The 23,518-nt window shown below is 50.4% G+C and overlaps 1 protein-coding gene across 1 annotated transcript in view; it reads left to right on the plus strand.

Moving 5' to 3' along the window:
• The first annotated feature begins 8,444 nt into the window (after window positions 1-8,444).
• Window positions 8,445-23,518, plus strand: part of CHST7 (carbohydrate sulfotransferase 7) — a 31,341-nt gene continuing 16,267 nt past the window's right edge. The window contains exon 1 of the mRNA XM_026513491.4: window positions 8,445-10,498. Within this exon, the coding sequence (XP_026369276.1) occupies window positions 9,006-10,466 (1,461 nt within the window). The 5' untranslated portion in view covers window positions 8,445-9,005 and the 3' untranslated portion in view covers window positions 10,467-10,498. The remainder of the gene's footprint in view (window positions 10,499-23,518) is intronic.

Here is a 23,518-nt window from a genome sequence, read left to right on the forward strand (position 1 = left end):
GTAGGGAGCTCTGAAGATGGGATGGCCATTAAGAGCTGTCTGAGGTTGAAGCCAGAAGGCTGGAATCTTATAATCCTGCATTAGTCAGTCACTGGGAGTGGGCCACCCCGAGTGGAAGCATGACTTTAGGCAAGGCGGGTCCTTCAGCTTAGGCAATCCCAAAGGGGGCTGAAACCTTGAGGGCTGTCTACCAAAAGCACTCCTAGCAGCTGAAATAAAAAGTGGCCTGAAGGGGGATCTGTGTGGTTCCTTATTATATCCACCACACTGTATAAAAAGTGAGTAACCACAGCAATCCCCTTTATAAAGCAAAAGTTGCAAGAGACGCAAAGAGAAATTGATGTAAATACACGAATGATAGGAAGCTTTTAACGTACCACTTTCAACACAAGACAGATCCAATGGACAGAAAGTAAATAAGAATATAGAAGACCTAAATGACAAATTAATGAGGCATATGATTATGGATATATCAAGCTTCGCACCATGATAACTGAGAATACAACTTCTTCTCCAGTGCATATGAAACAGTCATAGACGTTGATCATACATTAAGTCACAAAGGGAGTACCAGTAAGTTGCATAAGATAGAGCTATTATAAACAATGTTCTCTGATCATAATGCAATAAAACCCAAAATTCTACCCGGAAATTTAAAAATCTGTTGAAGAACTCTCGGGAGGAAGGGAAATAAAAAATGAAATTAGGGAATTTTAAAAAATAATGCTAATGAAAACACTACGTATCAGAAATTATTGGATATACTTAAAGAAGTGATTGGAGGGGGGCGCCTGGGTGGCTCAGTCGTTGGGCATCTGCCTTCGGCTCAGGGCGTGATCCCGGGTCCCCGGGGGTCGAGCCCCACATCAGGCTCCTCTGCTGGGAGCCTGCTTCTTTCTCTCCCGTTCCCCCTGATTGTGTTCCCTCTCTCTCTGGCTGTCTGTCGAATAAATAAATAAAATCTTAAAAAAAAAAAAAAGAAGAAGTGATTGGAGGAAGCTCCATACCTTTAGACATTGTCAACAAATGTCAACAAATAATATCAATATCAATAAAGATGAAAAAACAGCAAAATAAGAATGTATGAACTAAATTGCCAACTCAACACCAGAAAGAGAACAACAGAGTAAAATAAAAGCAGAGGGAAGAATGAATAACGATAAAAGCAGAAAAATGAGATTAAAAAAACAGTGCATGTTTTTACATCTACCTAGTAAACCAGAGTCCTGTTTTCTTGAAAAATTTAATGAAATAGACAAACCACTGTTGTATTGACTACTATCTCCAGCTTAACACAAAACAGCTGTGGAGAGAATGGATATCCTTACCTTGTTCCAGAAATTTCTCCATGTTTTAAGAATAAAAAGGGTGGCAGACATATACAAAATCAGAAATGACATGAGGGAAATAATCATTGACACACAAGAAAAATTTTAAGTCATGAGACCTTTCGTAGACCTCTGTGCAAATAAATTTGAAAACATAGATGAAATGGATAATTTCCTAGGAAAACACATTTGCTACAACTGACCCCATTAGAGAGACAAGGCCTAAAAAAATCAATTTCTTTGAAGTTATAAAAGAACTATCTCACAAAAAAACAGTTGGCCCATATGGCTTTACAGGAGGAATTTGCCAAACGTTTACAGATGGGATTGTCCAAATATTGGACAAGGCATGGAAAATTCCATGCATGGAATTTTAAGGAATTCCATGGCATGGAAAATTAAGGAAAACCTTTATATTCTTTCTAAGAAACAAGTATATTCTTGTTACCTAAACCTTGTAAAGACAGCATTGAGGGGTGCCTGGGTGGCTCAGTTGTTTAAGCACCTGACTCTTGATTTCTGCTCAGGTCATGATCTCAGGGTCGCGAGACAGAGCCCTATGTCAGGCTCTGCACTCAGCAGGGAGCCTGCTTGAGATTCTCTCTCCATCTCCCTCTGCCCCCTCCTCCGCTCACACATTTTTTCTCTCTCTCTCAAACAAATAAACAAAGCTTAAAACAGAAACAAAAACAAAGCACGAAAATTACAAACCAAATAACTTATGAATATTGGTGCAAAAATACTAAATACAAAGTAAGCAGACAGAATCAAACATGACATTAAGTAAATAATATTCCATGTCTAAATGGGATTTGCTCCTGAAATGGAAGGTTGGCTCAATATTATGAAATTCATTAACGTAATATACCATATTAATAAATCTGAGGAGAAAAATCATATGATTATCTCCTTTGGTGCTAGAAAAAGCCTTTGACAAAATTTAACTTTCTTTCCTAATGTTAAAAACACACAAGAAAATAGAAATTGATGGATACTTCCTTCACATGATAACATATGTATGCGTGTGTGAGTATATACACCTTAATCCGAAATCTGGCATCTTACATAATGAGAATCACTAGGAGAATTTTTGCTAAGATCAGGAACAAGGTAAGGATACCCATTATCTCCATGACTATTTACCATTAAACTGAAGGTATTAACCAACAGAATTAAACAAAAGAGATTAATTAGCAACATAAGAACTTGAAACACAGAAGTAAAACCATTTCTATTTGCAGGTAATGTAATAACACACCCAGAGACCCTTACAGAGTGAATAACAAAACTAACTCAAACACTGAAAGAATTCAGTAAGTTAGCAAGATATAAAATTAACATACAGGGATCAACTGTCTTATGTACAGAATAACCAGGTAGCAGATGTGATCTTAGACAAAAATCCATTTACAATAGCAACCAAGAAGATAAAATACTTAAGAATAAATTGAACAAGAAATATCCTAATCTATGCCAGGAACATTTTAAAACACTCCTGAAAGGCACAAAGGAATCTTAAACTAATGGAAAGTTATTCCTTTATCACAGACAGGACAAGCCGATGTCTTAAAGATAGTTCTTCTCCCTAAGTTATTTTAAAAATGTACCAGGCTCTCAATAAAAATACCAATAAACTTCTATTCTGGACTTAGACAAGTTGATACTAAAGTTATATGGAAATATTAATTTGCAAGAATAGCTAAGTGGCCTGCATTTCTTGAACTGGTTACAGCTGGTCTCCTTAGACTGGAAAGATCTTGAGAGCAGGGGCAGGGACTGTTTTTGTCCCCATGTATCTCCTCAGCCTAGCACAACCCCAGCACATGATTGCACTTGATGCATATTTTTGAATAAATATCAAGATATGAAAAAAAAAAACGCAAAGGAAAGTTCCAGCCACTTTTGAGGAAGTCTGTTGGCCAGGCCCAGGGTTTTTAAAGTATTAAAGATGTGATTTTAAACAGCCCTGTTTATAATGTTCGAAACCTTATGAAAAACAGAAAAGGTACCAGAAGAAGTGAATCAGAAGGAATATTTTTTCTTTTTCCCAGGCCAAGCCCTCGTTTTTTGCTCAGCCGAGCCTGCAGATTCTGCCTTCCCAGGCTCTGTCCATCTCTTCCTTTCCTACTGCTACCCGCTTCCAATTCTCCTCTTCTTCTGTCCCGGTAGGTCTTCCTGCCTTGACCCCCACCCACCAGATCACAGCAAGACGGTTTTTGGAAAGTCACTGCTGCTGCTACTACTTACTCCCTCAATAAAAATAGTCAGTGGTTTGCTTTCAAAGACCAAAGGTTAAAAAAAGTGCTTCCTCCCAGCTGTAAAGCAGACAATAGATACCTATTGAAAATCTACCACGTGCTGGGTACCATCCTAAGCTCTTGCATTCCAGACCCCTAATGACTCAATTTACAAGCCTTCATGATTGTCTTTAAGGCCAGTTGGAAACCATAACGGATTCCAAGCCGAGGAGTGACATGACTGAAATAACCAACCCACTGATTCAAAACCAGAGGAGGGCAGGGGTGTTTGGGTGGCTCAGTCGGTTAAGTGCCCAGCTCTTGATTTTGGTTCAGGTCATGATCTCAGGGTCGTGAGATTGAGCTCCGCTCTGCATCGGGCTCCGAGCTCAGCACACAGTCTGCTTGAGATTCTCTTCGCCCCTCTCCCCCACTCTCTCTCTAAAATCAATAAATAAATCTTAAAAAAAAATCAGAGGAGGGCAGAGTGGAAACAGAGGCTATGCAGTTTTTAGACACAGGACGGAGCATAGTCACCTGGGCTAGGTTGGTAATACGGGTAATGGAGAAAAATGAATGGATTAAAGGGTATGATAAGGTAAAACCAACCTGCCCAACCTGGATCAGATTGAGGGAAGGGGGCTGAGGAAGACGGAGGTGCCCAAACCAACTTCTACATTTCTGATTGCAGAATAGGAGAGATGGTTCCCACATTCACACATTAATACTGAAATGACCTTGAGGCAACCAAGAAGGAATGTCAAGTAGGCAACTGGATTTGGAGGTCCGGAGCTCCAAGGAGAGGCCTGCGCAGGAAATGTCAATCTGGGCTTCTTGAAGACACTGCAGAGTGAGAAGAAGAAGGGCCTAGGGCTGAACCTGAAGGAACTCTAATATTCGAACATGGAATGACCAGTTGGAGGAGGATGACTTTCCCATAACAGCAACAACGCCAGTAACTCAGATTCAAGCTTACTTCATCTCAGGCACTGTTGTTTGCTCCCTCTATCATCTATCTATCTATCTATCTATCTATCTATCTATCTAAGAAATTTTAATTCTTCCAATAACCCTGCAATAACCCCACTAGTAGGATCACGGTTTTATGGAGCCTGGTCTCCCCCACGCTTTGCTCTGAAGGTGCAGCTTTGAAATGGGAGGAGAATGGGACCAGGGTGATGTCCCAGAAATTGAAAGAAGAGAATTTGGAGGCGGGAGCTGTCAAGTGTCAGGTGCTATTGGAAGGTCAAATAAGATGAGGCGGGGAAACGTCCTCTGGATTCAGTAACCGGAAGGCCATCAATAAGCTTAGAAAGGGCTGTTGATGTAGCAATATGGGGCTGGAATCTAGACTGGAGCGTGCTGAGTAATGAGTAGGAGATGAGGGCAGGGAGAGAACAAGTATAAACAACTCCAGCAAGAAGCTGGCCTGCGAGGCTCGGGCAGAGGAACCCGTGGCGGCAGGGCAAGGGTGCGCCGAAGGGCCGGGCAGAAGGACACAAGTCCAGGCTGGAACCCAGCCAGGCTCTGCATCTGAGCTGTACACTTCAGCCTGGGCTGTGGTCCAAAGGGCGGGGTCCTTTTTCCAAGGTGGTCAGCCCCGTTTTTGAACTTCATGTGCCTGGAGAGGGCACCTTCTGATTCCCATAAAGGTGTCGTATGTGTCAGCAGCAGTTGTGCTGGGGGGTGGTGTGAATCGATGGGATTTTTTTTTAAAGATTTTATTAATTTGTCAGAGAGAGAGAGCACAAGCAGGGGGAGCAGCAGGTAGAGGGAGAAGCAGGCTCCCTGCTGAGCAAGGGGCCCAATGTGGGACTGGATCCCAGGACCCTGAGATCATGACCTGAGCTGAAGGCAGACACCTAACCGACTGAGCCACCCAGGCATCCGGGGATTTTTTTTTTTTTTTTAAGAGAGAGAGAGACATGTAACTATGTTCAATTCTCGAATTGGTGAGAATACTCTGGTTCAGAGTATGTGATTGAATTAACGGGAAGGAGAAGGGGTGATGGGTAGCAGGGGCTGAGGCATACTCTGTTGTCCCAGAAAGACGAAAAGGGGTAGCAGGTCTACTAAATTGGGTGTGATAGAAATCACTTTACAGAAAACAACTTTTTTTCTTTAACTGAAGTATAGTTGACACACAACGTTACATTAGTTTCAGGTGTATGACATAGTGGTTGACAACTCTTACGTTACGCTGTGCTCCCCACAAATGTAGCTCCCATCTGTCACCATACAACGCTATGACAATACCATTGACTGTATCCCCTATGCTGTGCCTTTCATCCCCGTGACTGATTCACTCCATGACTGGAAGCCTGTACCTCTCAGAAAACAACTTGATCTCTGATTGAGCTTTCTGCTAGGCTGGCGATTTGCCTTGGTAATTCCTAGGGTTTCTCTACAAACAGGGTCATATCATGGATCTGGGGTCTTGGGCTCATTGGGTTTTGGTCCACATGGTTGCCCCTGAGATGTCACCAACACTGCCTCTGCGACCCTTCTGCTGCCTCCAAGTTGTGTCTGGGGTCCTGGAAGCTTTGGGACAGTGCCTCCGTCAAGGCACTATCTGTCAGGATAAACCACATAGCCACCTCTTGAGTTCCGCTCCTTCCTGACTCATTGCCAGGAAGAAGGGCTCAGGTGCTCTCTGCCGTGGGGCCTGCAGCTTTCATTCTCCCTTCAGTCACCCCCTGCCTAGGGGAGGAGCCAGTGGAGTGCTGTTCTTTCCCCCAGCTTCTCCAGGGCACTTCATCTATGCCCTCATACCTTCTTTGTATCAGCTAGCTTTTGCTGCATAACAACACCCCCCCCCACTTAGTATCTTACAATACACACCTATTATTTCTCACAATTCTGTGGGTTTAGCTAGCTGGTTCTTCTGACCTGGGCCAACTAGACTAGGGCCAGAGAGTGTACCATCTTTCTATTCCCAGTGCGGTCCTCAGAGCAGCAGTGCCCGGGAGCTTATTAGAAATGTAGGCTCCCTGGCCCCACACTGGGCCTAATGAGTCCATTTCTGCATTTTCAAAAGACTCCCAGTTGGTTTATGTATACATTAACATTTAAGAAACACTGGTCTCGGCTCTCCTCTCTCACCTGTCTGCCAGTTGGCAGGCTGTGTGGTCTGGGGGGCGGGGGGGGGGAGGCAGCTGGGACAGCTGATTCCCGCAGCCACGTGATCTCCGGGGTTCCCAAGGGCAGCAGGAGGGCAATCCCCACGGTGGAAGCATTTTTCAAGCCCCTGTTTGTGTCATGTTTACTACTGTCCCATTGGCCCATGCAAGTCACAAGACCGTCCCAGAGTCAGTGTGGATAGGCACTGCCAAAGGGCGGGGAGGGAGGAGGGGAAAATCTTGTGGTTATTTGAAAAACCGACCACACCCTCCACGACTGGAGTTTTGGTTTTTGGAAAGAAACACCAGTGACTTTTTTGCATTCTGCCCAGCCACATCCCCTCCCTTCAGGTGCACAGAGAGCCATCTACTTGTTTAAAAGAGGAGAGGAGGGCAAAGTAAAAACACGGGGAAGGAAAAAAGTTATAGCTTAATATTGAAACATAATTTCCCTGCCACAAGGAGAAGATGGGTCCAGAGGTAAGTGAATATATGGCTCTGACAGTGGAAAGTGAGAAATTGCCTAACAGTTTCATTTTCTCTACGAAGTAGGAGGTAAACTCATCTGTTGAAAACAGGGAGGCGGGTGCAGAGAGGGCTGTCAGAGGTCTGGGGAGAGCAGAGCAGGTTTGAAATAGTCATACTGGAACCTGAGACTGGGAATCGACATGAGAAGTAGAGGATTTCAGGGACCATTTGAGGTGGATGATGGTAACTTTATCTGTCCTGCGGGGAAACTTCCTGCAACAGCCTTTGCAGGCAGGGAGAAAGCCCAAAGCAGGGTTTAACAGGGAGAATGCTGCTAAATGAGTAATGAAAAGACAGAAAGTCAGGGAGTTTAGGTTATTGGCAGAAGTGTTATTAAAATAACGGTCTGGGGTCTCTTAGCCAAATATGAAAAATTAAGAACAAAGTGGAGGTCGTGGTCAATGAGGTTGGAGAATAGAGGGGATTTGAGCAAATGGCCGAAAGGCCAGGGAATTGCGGACAGACCGCAGGATGCTTCAGCGAGTGATTGCAGAGGTGGGGTAGTTTCTGTGATGAAAAAGACCAGAGATCTTTGTGGAGATGTTCTCACTTTTCCCATCTGAACACCCTCCCCTGTGAGTGAGTAGATTTGCTTTCTATCCTCGTTAACCTTACAACACCTTCCTCCAAGGGGGTGTTCCTCATCCCTGCTGGAACAGAGCAAAAATTATCCTGTTTAGTTCTCTTTCGGATTTCAGGAGCTTTAAGCTTCATTTGTCTCTTGGACTTCCTGTCACTTTTCCATCCATCCTTGAGTGCATATCCCTGCTTCTGGGTCCTTTTAAACCTTGAGCTCCTGAGAAAGTCCATCAGAAAGTCCATCGTACCACTCTAGTTCGGTAAACGTCTTTTTGTGTTAGAACAGGCTAGGTTATGCGGTGGTGATAAATGACCCCCCCCCCCCAAATCTCACAACGACGAGGAGGTACGGAGGTGCTAAAAATTATCTGCATTTTACAAATGAGTAAACTGATCTTCAGGGTGTCCAGAAATGTGCACAGCCCTCGGCGGGCAAAACCCCTAAGGAACACAACACTGAAAAGTTCACAAAGCCTACACCTTAACAACTGATTGCCTGCGTGAATGCATTAGCGCTTCCAATCCGTCCGCTGCACCCCGCAACGCGCAATTGCGTATCTTTCTCTTCTCCCATCCGGAGCTCGGTAACACCCACGCCGGGGCTGATGGGGGCGCTGGATGTTAGTGACCAGGAGCCCCGCTCTCAATAGTGCGGAGGCGAGTCGGCCAACGACAGAGATGACCAGGCAGGGGACACAAAAACAGGAGAGGCGGTGGAGTTCTCCGGGTGGGGTCCGTGGCCAGGCAACGGGTACATTCTGTACACACGAGCCCCTCCCTTGCCTGAAGTCAATTCACGAAGACTTGACTTCACGACGGAGGGGCTAGGGAAAGGTGGGGTCTGGCTCAGTGCGCCCCAACCCTCGTCCCCACCCCGCGGCAACCCCGCCCAGATCTGGCAAAGCCGTGGGCGATCCCGGGCGGGTAAAGAGGCGGGGAGAAGCCGCGAGGTTGAAGGCGGGGCGGGCGGCGGCCAAACCAGCCAATAGGCGGCTCTCCAGCGGCTGAGCCGAGAGAGGGCAGGGGCGCCGCCACCAGCACCACCGCCTCCGAAGTTCCCCCTTGTGGATGCACAGCCCCGGCCGGTCGCTCTGCTGGCCCCCGGGCGCAGAGGGGCCCCGAGAGGCCGGAGGAGCGGGCTCGGGACGACATTTCTGAGGAAGGGGAGAGGACGGGCGCCCCACCCGCAGGAAGGCTGGGGGGCTCGGTGAACGATGAAGGGCCGGCGGCGGCGGCGGCGGGAGTACTGCAAATTTGCGCTGCTCTTGGTGCTGTACACGCTGGTGCTGCTGCTCATCCCCTCCGTGCTGGACGGCGGCCGCGACGGCGACAAGGGCGCCGGGCACTGCCCGGGCGTGCAGCGCAGCCTGGGAGTCTGGAGCTTGGAGGCGGCGGCGGCGGGCGAGCGCGAGCAGGGCGGGGAGGCGCGGCCGGCTGCGGAGGGGGACGCGGGCCAGTCCCCCGGGTCCCCGGGCAACCTGAGCGGCGCCGTCGGGGAGGCGGCGTCTCGCGAGAAGCAGCACATCTATGTGCATGCTACCTGGCGCACCGGCTCGTCGTTCCTGGGCGAGCTCTTTAACCAGCACCCGGACGTTTTCTACTTGTACGAGCCCATGTGGCATCTATGGCAGGCGCTGTATCCGGGCGACGCCGAGAGCCTGCAGGGCGCGCTGCGCGACATGCTGCGCTCGCTCTTCCGCTGCGACTTCTCGGTGCTGCGGCTGTACGCGCCGCCCGGGGACCCCGCCGCGCGCGCCCCGGGCGCAGCCAATCTCACCACCGCCGCCCTCTTTCGCTGGCGGACCAACAAGGTCATCTGCTCGCCGCCGCTCTGCCCCGGCGCGCCCCGTGCCCGCGCTGAGGTCGGCCTCGTCGAGGATGCCGCCTGCGAGCGCAGCTGCCCGCCCGTGGCTCTCCGCGCCCTGGAGGCCGAGTGCCGCAAGTATCCGGTGGTGGTCATCAAGGACGTGCGCCTCCTCGACCTGGGCGTGCTGGTGCCTCTGTTGCGCGACCCCGGCCTCAACCTGAAGGTGGTGCAACTTTTCCGCGACCCGCGGGCCGTGCACAACTCGCGCCTCAAGTCCAGGCAGGGGCTGCTGCGCGAGAGCATTCAGGTGCTGCGCACCCGCCAGCGGGGCGACCGCTTCCACCGCGTGCTGCTCGCGCACGGCGTGGGCGCTCGGCCCGGGGGCCAGTCCCGCGCCCTGCCCGCCGCGCCGCGCGCCGACTTCTTCCTGACCGGCGCGCTCGAGGTCATCTGCGAAGCCTGGCTGCGCGACTTGCTGTTCGCGCGCGGCGCGCCCGCCTGGCTGCGGCGCCGCTACCTGAGGCTGCGCTACGAGGACCTGGTGCGGCAGCCGCGCACCCAGCTGAGCCGCCTGCTGCGCTTCTCCGGGCTGCGCGCGCTCGCCGCGCTCGACGCCTTCGCGCTCAACATGACGCGGGGCGCGGCCTACGGCGCCGACCGACCCTTCCACCTGTCAGCGCGCGACGCCCGCGAGGCAGTACACGCCTGGCGCGAGCGCCTGAGCCGAGAGCAGGTACGCCAGGTGGAGGCGGCCTGCGCTCCCGCCATGCGTCTGCTGGCCTACCCTCGCAGCGGAGAGGAGGGCGACCTGGAGCCGCCCGCGGATGAGGAGAAGCCGCCTGAGACCGAGGCCGACGGCGCCACGTAGCCTCCCCACGCGCGCCCCCGGGACGGATCCGGGTAAGGTGGCCCCAGGCGGGTTGGGGGCTGGGAAAGGTCTTTGGGGAGCTCAGACCAGTCTGCGGGGGGAAAGAGGGGGTGGTGGTGGATGCCGTTCCAGATGTCACCCTACCTGAATAGATCTGAGCGGGTGGGAAAGCGCGGCTGGTAGAATTCGGAAGACGCTCGTCGGGATCTCCAGCTTAGCCACCCGCGCCCTCAGAAGATGGCCCTGAGACGAGATGGGTGAAGTTTGGCTGGGGCGGAACCCCGGGTCCCCGCACTCTCAGTGCCCTCTATGAAGTAGGAGTTAAGGTCGGTGGCCTGTTGAGATTGGGGCGAGGAGAAGGGTAGAGAAGAGGGGTAGAGGAGGGAAGAGGTTTGAGGAGAGTAAAGAAGGCTTGAAACAGTCATAATAGAACTTGAGACTGGAAATTGACATGAAAAGTATCTGATTTCAGGGGGCCGTTTGAGGCTGATTGATTTTATCTTGACACCAATCTGTTCCCGTGGGGAAACTCTGCAACGCTGTTTGCAGGCATGGAGAAAGCCCAAAGCAGAGTTTGGGGCAAAGTTATCGACTCTTATCCTCCCTACCCCAAATGTGTTTCATACCTCCTCTCTGCCTGTGTCTCCCTAAAGCGCAGCTCCAGGCCTTTCCTTGTAAGTTATCAAGCGTTAGGTGTAGACAAGGCCTTACTCGCAACAGTTTTTGCACATGTGTGTCTCAGGCTGTGGTATAGCCGCCTAGAATGGACTCTGCTTTCCCCTGGCTCCCGGAGCATCTCCCTGCCCCCCACCCCCCTCCACGGCTGGCGTTGGCAGGATATTTGACCATATCCCATTCACATCAGTTCACAAAAGCTGCCTAGTCAGCTTCCTCTCGTCCGGACCAGACCCAAGGGCTGGGCTTTCTGCACTCTGCCCCATCCCTCTGAGAGACGGAGTCTTAGAGTGGCAGTAGAAGCTTCGGCTGTGGAAAGACATCCCCCCTCCCAATTTTGTGTGTTGTTTCTCTATAAAGCATGCATCCTACGATGCCAAGATGGGGTGTAAATGACCTCGGCACGTGTTCAGTGTCTGCTTCCGTGTCTGGCCTGTAGGTTGTTGGGCTGAGGAAAGAGTTTGTTCAGCACGATGCTGACCTTAGGAGTCTAGTTAGTGGTGTGTGAACGCGTTTCCCCAAACTCTGTGTGACTTGGAAGGGGGCAGGCTCCTGCCCTGTGCAGGCCAGAGGAGGAGGAAAAGCTGGGCCGGGTGGGCGGAAGTGACTTAAGTTTCCATTCATTATTTTATAGTGTTATTCAGTGTTCCCCTGGGATGCAGCTCTGAGGACAAAGTTGAAGATGTTAAGGAGGATGGATTTGGTGGTGGTTTCATCGACCAGGGTTGCAGATGCTTTCGGACGCTGACTGATTCTTCTCCCAGTAATCAAGGGGTTTTCTTGGTCAGTTTCTGTAGTTGCTAGGAAGTCTGTGTTCCTTCCTGATTTCCAGAGCAAAGGAAAGTAAGGCACAGGGTGACTTGTCACACCGGAACAAAAACATCCTTTCATCTGCTAATCCTGTTTTTGCAGATGTGAGTAGCATAATGGCCCCTCACCCTCGCTCCCAGGCCTGAGGGAAAGCCTCTCCAGGATGAATTCTGCCCCAGTTTACGGCTTTAAGAACTGACCATCTCCCAGAAACCTTCATTGTTTTCATTTTTTTACTAGCATTTGCTGAGCTCAGACTGGGGCGAGGTACAAAGGAGAGTAGAGAGGAGGGTAGAGGGGGCAATCTGCATCCTTCCTCTAGGAAGTTACCGTCTGGGTGGGTGACGTCGGTGCCGCTGTTCCGAAGGCCAGTGAGGCTTCCTTGGCAGGGCTGCAGGGATATCTGGGAGCAAGCTCTAGGCTCTTCCATACTTTGGTGACTGAGCCCTTCTTCCCACACTTCTGCTGGAATTAGTGGGCACTTACCATGTCGCCACCAAGCAGTGGATTCCTTAAAATGCGTGTATTCCTGGTTCCTAGAAAGATGACGTTACTGACCCACTGAGGAGTGGCCAAAAAATCCGACCCACTCTCCTCTGGGGAAGAGGATTGGACCCCCTGTGCCATGCATCGAGCTAGGCATTGTACAGGTGTCATGACTTTGACCGATTGTCAGTTTTACAGATGAGGAATCCGGGACTCAGAGCTCTACGTCAGGTAACCTGCCCTAAGTCACACCTGGCCTGGCCAGGAGGGTGGGGCAGAATGGGTAGTAGAGCCCCCAGATCGGCATCTCTCCTTACCTGGCCTCCGAGGCGTCCTCTGGCAGCACCTTTGGCACCCCGGCCGGGCCAAGAGGCTAGGCTGGGGTCGGAAACACACTTAGCTTTATGATGAATGAGCTCCAGCTGCTGAACGAATCAGTAAAATACCCTTGAGCTGCCCACAGCACCTGTGCGGGAAAGCCGGCGACTCTACAGCGGTCCTCCCCGCCAGCTGGCCTTCCCACGGGGCATCGTCCACACCCCGGTAACTAAATCGAGGGGAGTTTGCTCCTTGGTGAGTCACAGATACACCAGGTGGAGTTGAGGCACAAAGGAAACGTTATTTGCATCAAATGAGATCCCGGGGAATAACTTCCAAAGCCGGGATTCCCCGAACAAGGGTGAATGGGTTCCTTTTATTTAGGGCTAGGATGAATACTTAGATAGGGGAGACCTGTGATCACCTGGAGAGGCCGGCAAAAGGCCGCGCATGCGCCTTGAGGACACCTGCCCATACATACATTGTATGTTATGTAAAGGAGGCTTGTGCTTCTTCTTGGGCGGAGATTTTAGTATTTGAAAGAGGTAAAGGTAGGTGTCGGTCATTCTTGCGGTCACTCGGTGGTGGTCCATCGGCACAGGTGCGAGTGGGAGTCGGGGGTTATGCTCCAACTGGCCAGTGCGGCCTGGGCTGGCTGGAGGTCTCGTCAGGGCGGTTGCTATATAGTTCGAGGGGTGTTTTTGGTTTCCGTTTGCCTGAGTTCAGAGATAAGCTGGGAAGAGCTTAAGGAAGAATGTGGGACAAAGGTCAGTGAGTACAAGCAGGTGGCAGTAAAGGTCAGGCCTGGGGGTCTAGCTGCTGACACTCCTAGCCCAGCAGTGAAGGGAGGCTACCCGTGAATTAACCTGAGCAACTTCGGGGCGGTCCCTACCTGACAGCCGGGATATGGCAGGAAGGGAGTCAGGGCACCATTTTTCAGGGCCAGAGCGCCCCCTAAACCAAGTCACCAAGGACTCAGGCCATTTCCTGTCTTTTCCACCTTCTTGGCTTTCATTCACCAGCTTCTCTGGCTGTCCCAGGATGGTAGCCTCAGCAACACGCATCACTTCCTCACACAACTCTGCAAGGTTGTTAAAATGCAGGAAGGAAGGAAGCTGGTTAGCGAGTAAGGAAGGGGTGGAGGAGTTTTCCCTCGTGTGTGTCTCCTTCAATCTGGTTATAAAATCTTCCCAGAACCCCACCCTAGCCCACGTCCTTTTATTATTTCTCACTGGCTACCACTTGTTCAGAGGGCCTGCACTGGCCCAGTGATTGGCAAAAGGGAAAATGGGATTGTGGTGATTGGCTTCGACCTGTGGTTTCCAGCCCTTGGCCCAGCGTTACGTTGACCTGAGGGGCTTTTGTTTTGTTTTTTGTTTTTTGTGTTTGTTTTTAATGTCAGTGCCTGAGCTCCACCCGCAGGGGTTCTGATTTCATTGGTCTGCGTGGGGTCCAGGCATCGGAATGTTCTAAAAGCTCCCCGGGCGATTGTGCGGGACAGCCAAAGTTGAGAACCGCGAACGGGACCAGGCCTGGGTCCATCACCCGGGCCGGACTGTTGCCCCTGGAACGAGATCCAGATGGGGGCTGGAGGGCTGTGGATGAGCAGTGAAGGCTCTGGCACAGCAGCTTACGTCGAGGAACTTGGAGCTGCGAGGCTCCCAGCAGCTGGGCGGTGTTAATACGGAAAGGGAAAAGCTGGCCTCAATTATCCATGGCTCCGTTTATCACCCTCTCACATGCCTTCAAATGCTTTGCTGTCCTAGCTCCTTACCTAATAATCCATCATTGTACACACTGTCCACTACTGTTCCAAACAGACAGATGTGCTGTCCTTTTCAGCAGGTCGCCCTTTGACCTCTGCCCTGGGGAGGCCCCAGGAGTTCATTCCGGTAGGCATTTAAGACACTTTGGTCTTCGTTCTTGACAGGATAGATGGACCGTTTGAACAATTTTAGGAAAGGAGGTAAGTGCACTGTAAACTAATGACCCAACGATCAGAAAGCTTGCTTTCTAAGGAAACCATCCAAACAGAAAAAGACAGGACCAGCTACCACCAAATCCCCACCAAACCAGTTTCAAAGTCATTCCATCTTAATCAGGATACTATGCCCCAACGGCTTATGCATAAGTATCACTCAAAGGAGAACCTCTTGCCTAAACACAGAACATTCATTCATTAAACATTGTCCCCACATAGAATTTCTTATTCAACAGAATCCATTTTTAAGGGGTTTATTTATTTATTTATTTATTTTTATTATGTTATGTTAGTCACCATACAGTAAGTACATCATTAGTTTTTGATGTCGTGTTCCATGATTCATTGTTTGCGTATGACACCCAGTGCTCCATGCAATACGTGCCCTCCTTAATACCCATCACCGGCTTAGCGCAATCCCCCCTCCTCCCCTCTGAAATCCTCAGGTTGTTTCCATAGTCTCTCTGAGTCCATGGTCTCTCATGCTTCATCACCCCTCTTATTTCCCCCCTTCATTTTTCCCTTCCTTCTCCTAATGTCCTCCATGCTATTCCTTATGTTCCACATATGAGTGAAACCACATGATAATTGTCTTTCTCTGCTTGACTTATTTCACTGAGCATAATCTCCCCCAGTTTCATCCATGTCAATGCAAATGGTGTGTAACCCTCCTTTCTGATGGCTGAGTAATGTTCCATTGTATATATGGACCACATCTTCTTTATCCATTCGTCTGTTGAAGGGCATCTCGGCTCCTTCCACAGTTTGGCTATTGTGGACACTGCTGCTATGAACATTGGGGTGCATATGGCCCTTCTCTTCACTATGTCTGTATCTTTGGGGTTTAAACTTCCAGTCAGGGGCGCCTGGGTGGCTCAGTCGGTTAAGTGTCTGCCTTCAGCTCAGGTCATGATCCCAGGGTCCTGAGATCAAGCCCAGTGGTGATGGGCTCCCTGCTCGGCAGGGAGTCTGCTTCTCCCTCTCCCTCTCCCTCTGCCCCTTCCCCTGCTCATGTTCTCTCACTCACCCTCTCTCTCAAATAAATAAATAACTAAAATCTTTAAAAAAAAAAAAAAAAAACTCCCGGTCATAAGTCAAGGCAGGTGCTGTATTCAAGCCAGAGGGCTGGAGATTAGGATGGGGTCTGTGTATGCGGGGGGGGGGGGGGGGGGCACATAGATACCTGGGTAGCAGAGCTGCACGTGAAATGGAACAGTTTTTTAAAAACACACCCACATCCCAATCTTTGTTATCCCCTTGTAGGGTTAGTGCTGCCTTTGATCAAGACATCATTGGAGCTCCCCTGTGGGGCTGCCTTCCTGGGCAGGAACCCCCTCAGTTGCTGGTGGATTTGGTGTTTAGGGAAAAATCAAGACTCATCCAGTCTGGTGAGCGAGGCAGAGGGGGAGGCTGGCCCTAGCAAAGTGAGGTGTGGCCACGAGGTAGTTAGAGTCATTCCTTGGCACGTAGGCAATCAGTTTTTATAGTAGGGTGCGGGAACCCAGGCTTTAGGGCCTGGCTCTCCTGGTTACTTCTTGACTGACCTGGGGCAGGTCCCTAAACCTTTTTGGCTTTAGTGTTCTTGCCGGTAAGAAGGGGGGTTAAGAGGATTTCCAGGGTTTCTTGGAGGCTTTACGAGGTACACAGCGTCCCCACTTGCGGATGGCGAAAGAGACCCGAGAGGTTGGGGAATTGTCAAGGATAACACAGCCAGCAGATTGAAATCAGGTGCTCTCTGCGTTGAAACCAGCAACCCCCCATTTTTTTTTTTTTTTTAGAAATAATGTAAGCACATGGTGGAAAAAGACCCTAACAGTTATATTACAGAAGGAGATAAACTACCCACCAGTCTTACTTTCTAGAAGCAACCGTGTGTATTTCCTAGAAGAAATACATCTCTTGTGGTATTTGTCTAGAAATGTTGTCTGCAAATTCAAACGTATTTTGCCCTTTTGGGGGTAGTTACATCTTTTCAATTTTAATTCATTAAAAATTTTGAATTGAGATAGAATTGACTTAGAACATCGTATTAGTTTCAGGTGCACGGCATCGTGATTCTGTGCTTGTGTATATTGTGAGAGGGTCACAGCCTAGTTAACCCGTCACCACTTGTGTTTGCCAGGTTTTTCCTTGTCGTGAGAGCTTTTAGGCTCTACTCTCTTACCAGCCTTGAAATATGCCATACGGTAGTCTTACCGACAGTCGCCGGGCTGTTCACCCCATCTCCACGAATCACTCATTTGAGACCTGGAAGTCTGTGCCTTTCAACCCCCTTCGCCCGGTCCCCCCCCCTCCCCCCGGCTCCGGCAGCTGCCAGCTTGTTCTCTCCCTGAGTTTGTTTTCTGATTCCCCGTATAAGGAAGATCCTACGGTACATGTCTTTCTCCGACTTGTTTCCTACGCATAATGTCCTCAAGGTCCATCCCGACTCTCACGAGGGGCAAGATTTCCTTCTGGTTGATGGCCGACCGATGCCCCGCTGTGTGGCGACAAGCCACGCCGTCCCTGTCCATGCAGCCGCTGATGGACGCGTGGGCGGCGGCTTCCACGGCTTGGCTACCGTGAATAACGCTGCAGTGACCAGGGGGGAGCAGGTTATCTTTTTGAGTTAGTGTTTTTGTTTCCTTTGCATAAGTACCCAGAAGTGGAATTCCTGGATCACATGGTAGCTCTAGTCTTCATTATTCTGAGGCACTCCACGCCGTTTTCCATTAAGTGGCCGCACCAATTTCCATTCCCACCATCTGTGGGCAGGGGCCGAGCTGTAATGGATTTCAGGTCCAGAAACCTGAGAGCTATGATGAGACTGTCCAGAACGTGACTTTGAAGACGACAGTGAAGAGAATGCGCAAGTTCCAGATTTTCAATCACTCTTCTGGCTTTTTAAAGCATTTTATTTATTTGCCAGAAAGAGGGAGGGAGACCGCACACGCAGGGGGAGCGGCAGAGGCAGAAGGAGAAGCAGGCTCCCTGCTGAGCAGGGAGCCTGATGCGGGGCTCGATCCCAGGACCCTGGGATCATGACCTGAGCCGAAGGCAGATGCTTCACCGACTGAGCCCCCCAGGTGCCCTAAGTCACCGTTTTGGACAAGTGCTTGAAGTCGGTCAGGCTCTGGAGAGAGCACACCCAGGGAACTTGTTTGCCGCTTTCCGCCCCCTCTCCACCGGTTCCTGGCCACCAGCCGAGGGCCCGAATAGCACCTGTAGTTTGAAGAGTCTCCAGACAGACTGCGTTTAATAACTAATTAGGGCATGTTTTTCTTCCCATAAACTACGTAGATTTTTAGGAATTTTTGGGGTATCTCTGTGCCTGTTAAAGAGGGGAGCAGAGGTTGCTTTTCATTCTAAAACTTTAATTTTCAAGAAATGTGGACTTTTTCTGGACAAAAGTTGTATATGCTCTTTGGTCATTTGAAAGTCTGGGAATACTGGCTTGCTGACTGTTGCCATCCTGTTCTTAAAAAAAAAATTATTTTCCATTTTTCTATGGAATGTTCCCACAGCTAGCAGTGCCTAAAGCGCTGCTGAATTCATGCATTTATCCTTTAGAGGATCCGTAATGTTTAGGGAAAGATTTATGGGCTTAAGCAAGGCACTAATGCCAGCTCACTGAAATAAATCTGTACCTATTCATATTAAACTTGGGGATGAATTATTTAGCTTTTGTTTAGGGGCTTCTCTGATGGTCTTTTATGAATCATCTTTCCTAAGACACTGTTCCCTTGCCTTTTTTGTACCAGTGTTTCAGAAACCAGTGGACCTGATTCTTCTGCTTCCGCTAAATCTAGTTGTGACAAAACCTTATTTGTGAGGTATGATGTAAAGGTTACAGAAATGGGGGCACCTGGGTGGCTCAGTCCGTTAAGCGTCCGACTCTTGATTTTGGCTCAGGTCACGATCTCAGGGTCGTGAGATCGAGTGCCACGTCAGGCTCCTCGCTCAGCAGGAACTCTGCCTGAGATTCTCTCTCTCCCTTTTCCCTGTGACGCTGCCCGCCTCCCCCCAAAAAAATATAAATTTAATAAAATATACTTAGTTTTAAAAAAATAAAGGTTACAGAAATAAAATAATGAAACCTAGTAAAACAGCGTAGGAGTGTATTATAACATATTTAACTAGTTCCTAGTCCCAACGTTTCACTGCTACATTTTTAATAGTGTCATATGCACACTTGTACGTGTATCTCTAAGAAAAACGTCTACAGTAGGGTGACCTTATGTAGGAAAGGGTGTGCATGTTTTGCATTTTGCGAGGTAAAGTTCTTCAAAGTTCCAGCAGGGTTCACTCCCACCAGCTGTTCCTGGGAGTGTCTGTTTCCCAGACTCTCACCAACGTGGATTGTGCCGAATGTTTTCATTTTGGCTAGTGCAGTGGGTGGAAAAACGCTTCCTCCCCGAGCCCCGGCTCGCTGTGACCCCGCAGCGCATCTCAGACGGTGACGGAGGGCCTACATCTTGCATGGTGGGGACCAGGGTGCCTGGATGAAATCGCCTTCTTAGCCCTCCTGCAGCCCCCATGTGTTCGGCAAGCGGCATTCCTGCGATCCTTTTGAAGGACTCGATACACTTTGAAATAAAAATAATCTCCTTTTTTAAAACTGCGCTGAGACACGACGGCAGGCTTCGGCAAGCTCCTTGTTAGGATGGCCTGCCCGCACTACTGCAGTGGGGTCGTACCCATGGACTTGAACTTCCACTACTTCAGGACCTTCTCCCTGGGGAAATCTGGCTGATTTTAAATAAGGTTTAACCCTTGCTGCATTTTCTCTGTGCCCATTTGCCGAGACAGGATTCAGAGGGTTTTCAAAGAGGTTTTTTTTTTTAGTCTGGGCAGAGATTTTCTTCCCATGAATACAAATGTAATATAAATAGTCTGAGCGACGCTTTTAAAAAACATTTGTAAGCAGCTGGCTTAAAATTCCTCAGGCTGCCTTTTCTCAGGCTGCCCTCCGCATGGAACAGCCCAGAGGAGACTAGAAACCGGAAAAAGCTAAGCTGCTCTCGCTTTTCTGGCCCCGCTGTTCCAGATGAACAAGGTGACTTGTCTGTCTGTGAGGTCTCCTGGCTCCTCAGCCTCTTACCCCGGAGTGGGGCTGAAGCGCTTGGCCCTGTGGAAAGAGACATTGCTGCCTAGGTGCGGTACAGGCCAAGAACAGGAAGGACCAGGGAATGGCCCTGGCCCAAGTTCAAGAGCACGGGGAAGTGGAGACGCGTTTGCGAGCTGAACAGGAAGCAGTTTCAATTGGAGAGAAGTCGCAGAGCTCAGTGATGTCTTCATGAGAATTGGAAGCCTTCGGCTTTGCCCCCCCCCCCGCCCCCCGACCCCTGCCCGCAGGCACCGCGCCAGTGTCGGGGTGTGACATCTGCAGCTGGCCTTGTGCACATGCAAGGCCGCCGGGCTGGGTGCGGAGGAGAAACTGGAGCAGCAGCCGATAGTGGGTAGTTTGCAGGGAGGGGGTCAAGAGGCGGGAAAGGACGGACCACCACGTTTGACTTCAAGGATGGCCGCGTTCGCAGTGAGCAGCCCCCCTTCCCTGAAATGACCGCGAGCGGCCAGGAGCTTTGCCGTAGAGCGACATTCTGGAAACAGCCACTGAGGCACACGGGGTTTTGCACGCGGAAAGGAAGCCCTTTCTGTTAAGCCTTTTGGGCAGGTGTTAAAAGGAGCCCCAGAAGGCGCAGGGCGAGGCCCCCCGGGGCCTGCCAGCAAGAGGCCTCAAATCTGGCCCGAGATGCCAATGTCTGGAGGGCCAGCTTGGAGACGGGCATGTTGTGTGACGGATGGCCTTTGGTCACGCCGACCAGCAGGCTGGAGACGGAGAAGCCAGCCTGAACTGAAAGTCAGAAATAGAACATGACAGAATCGTTGGTGAGGTATGGGGAGCGGGTAGGGGCTCGAGATTGTGAGTTCTTTTTGTAAAGAGGACACACCGGGGGGCGTTAGGAGCAGCCCCCAGCATGAACTTGGGGGGCTAACAGAAGCAGTTCTTACAGAGCATACAGATCAGGGGAGCAGTAGGGAAAAGGGCGCCAGAGCTTTTGAGGTCCCTCTCCCCCCACGACTGAGACCAGGCTTTACGAGAAAGGACTTGTCATCGCTTCAGAGAGATTATGGGAACAGTAAGCCTAAAAGACTAAAACCGAGATAATGCTTTAAAAATAGGACTTCCCAGACTCTTAACTCTAGGAAACAAACAGGGCTGCTGGAGGGGGGGTGGGCGGGGGTATGGGGTAACTGGGGGATGGGCATTTAGGAGGGCCCCGGATGGGGTGAGCACTGGGTGTGATACGCAACTGATAATTTAGTGAACACAACCCCTGAAACTAATGATGTCCTAGCAGTTGGCTAACTGAATTTAAATTAAAAAACAAAAACAAAAATAGGATTTCCTTTCACACAGCCTAGAGCGGGCATATGTTGAATATACAGATTTTAGAAGCAATAAAAGTAGACGCTGTTTCTTGCTCTAATAAAGGGTATCACCAACATGGATGTAATAAAGGAAAATAATGCATTTTTCACGTTCTGCAAACAACTGTTGCCTTTCTGTGCCCTCTGTCCCCTCCCCCCACCTTCCCCAGCTCAGGATGGCAGAGGGGACTATTTTGCAAGGAGGAGATGGTTGGCTGAAAAGAAGCACATGCAAACACACCCTACCGAAGAACAACAGGATCCCCAGCGTTACTGAATGTCTCTTACATTTATTTTGTTTCATTTTTATTTCTCAACAAAGGGAAAGTGAAATTCATGTCCTGCTCCGAGGTACGGCAACCTCTGGCAGTCCTGCGGGCCTGGGAGAGGACGGGTTTGCCCGCCCCGACATCCTGTGCCAACATGAGCCTGTTCTCCGCCAATGGGCCATTTGCTTTTAAAGATTTGTTTATGTATTTGGGAGAGAGAGAATGAGCGAATGAGCGGGGCGTGGGGCGGCAGGCAGAGAGGAAGGGGGAATCTCAAGCCGACTTTCCAGCTGAGCGCGGAGGCGGGTGCGGGGCTCGATCTCACGACCCTGAGATCACGACCTGAGCCAAAACCAAGAGTCAGAGGCTCAAGTGACTGAGCCACCCGGGCGCCACCGTGGGGCCATTTTATCCCCACCGACTGTGGGCAGACAGGGCTAGGTAAGGGTAGAGCCGACACGGCGCCTCCCTCTATAGGAAAGTGATACGTGAAGTGGTGGGCCCCAACTCTGCACACTGACCAGCCTTCCTAACCTGTGCACCCTGAAGTTGATCGGGGGCCGCCCCAGTGACCCCACCCCCACCCCCCACCCCCACCCCGACCTTCATCCGCTCCATTAACCAAAAGCCGCTGTGGGAGCCAGAAGGCTGCCTGAATGACAGATCCGAGCCCCCACTAACCGGGCTGCCCCCCCTTGGTCGATGACAAACATCTGCAGGTGGGCGATCGAATGCATATTATAAGATACTGACTCAGTTCCTTTATTCGAGTCGGGAGCGACCTCACTCACAAAAGCAGTTATGTATGCCAATTAAAATTATACCTCGGAGCAGCTCAATGAAAGGCAAAAACAAAAGCCAACTAAGCGGCCTCAGCTGTTTCCAAGTTTTATAAATACCGGTTTGGAGTATATTCATTTTGTTCTCAAGTGAGCGCAGAAACTTGGGACGGTTTTCGCTGGGAGTGGACATGATCAAACTGGAAGCGTGTTATTATTTTCTCCTGTTCTATTGAGGAAATATAATGGCCATTTAATTTTGGCCCTGGCTGACTCTGGGGCTTGACCAATGAACGACTCGCAGGGGTTGAGGTTTTCCTTGGAATTCTGGAGCGGGGAAGGGAGCCCTTTTCTCTGTGAGCAGCGAGGGGGTGGGGGGTACCTCAGCTCCACGGGGCTGCTCAGGTCCCAGCAAGTGGCTTCTGCCCTAGTTCCCCCCCCTGCTCCCCAGGCCAACACCCAGGCGGGTTTTTTTTTTTTTTTTAAACTCAGCCCGTCTTCACCTGAAGTGAGAGTTGTTTTAAGGATTAAGTATGACTAGAGGACTAGTGCAGATGTACGACAACCCTCCCCCCGCCCCGCCGCTTAATTTTTCACACCGAAAGTCAGGGAATAATTTATAACTTTTATGCGATATAAGTACATTTCTAGGCTGTTTGGGGGGTGCGGTTGCAGGAGCAAACTAAATGTTTCCTATTACATTTCGCTGCAGAGTCACAGTGAGGGAATGCTTGCACTCTGACATTTCTGGGTTCTCAAGCATTATTTTTACATTATCCCCAAGCAGCTCCCTTGAAACAAAACAAAACAAACCCCAACAACTTAATGGCCCTATTGTCGTAACCACTGTCAGTCATTTCCGTTTTCCTTAGCAGCGCCTGTCACCGTTTTGAGGTGAAAACAGGAAGGTTAAGAAGGCTTCGTCGGGGGTAACAGATCGTCTTGGGTAGAACCGTCATCCGCAGAGGGTGGGGCCGGGGTCGGGGGCTGGGCGACCCCCCGCGAGGGCCCGCGGCCGCTGACCAGGCGGCTAAGGCTCGCGCTCAGCCCGTTTGTGCCGGCGTGGGCCCGGGAGGAAGGCTGTTACAATGCGCTGGAAAGTAATTCGCCCGTGAGAGCGGGCCCTGCTGAATGCCCGGAAATCTCAGCCGCGCCCCCCCGCCCCGTCCAAGCACCAAGTCCCAGCACCGACTTGGAGCATCTGTGAAACAGCTTTTGGTCGTCCACCCGGGGGGCCTCACCTGGCACAAGTGTGTGGGCGGGGGGGGGGGGTACCTCCGGAGGCGACGCTGAGAAACACTTGGAAGAACGGCGGCTACAAGT

The sequence above is a fragment of the Ursus arctos genome, chromosome X (assembly GCF_023065955.2).
Source record: "Ursus arctos isolate Adak ecotype North America chromosome X, UrsArc2.0, whole genome shotgun sequence".
Lineage (NCBI taxonomy): Eukaryota > Metazoa > Chordata > Mammalia > Carnivora > Ursidae > Ursus > Ursus arctos.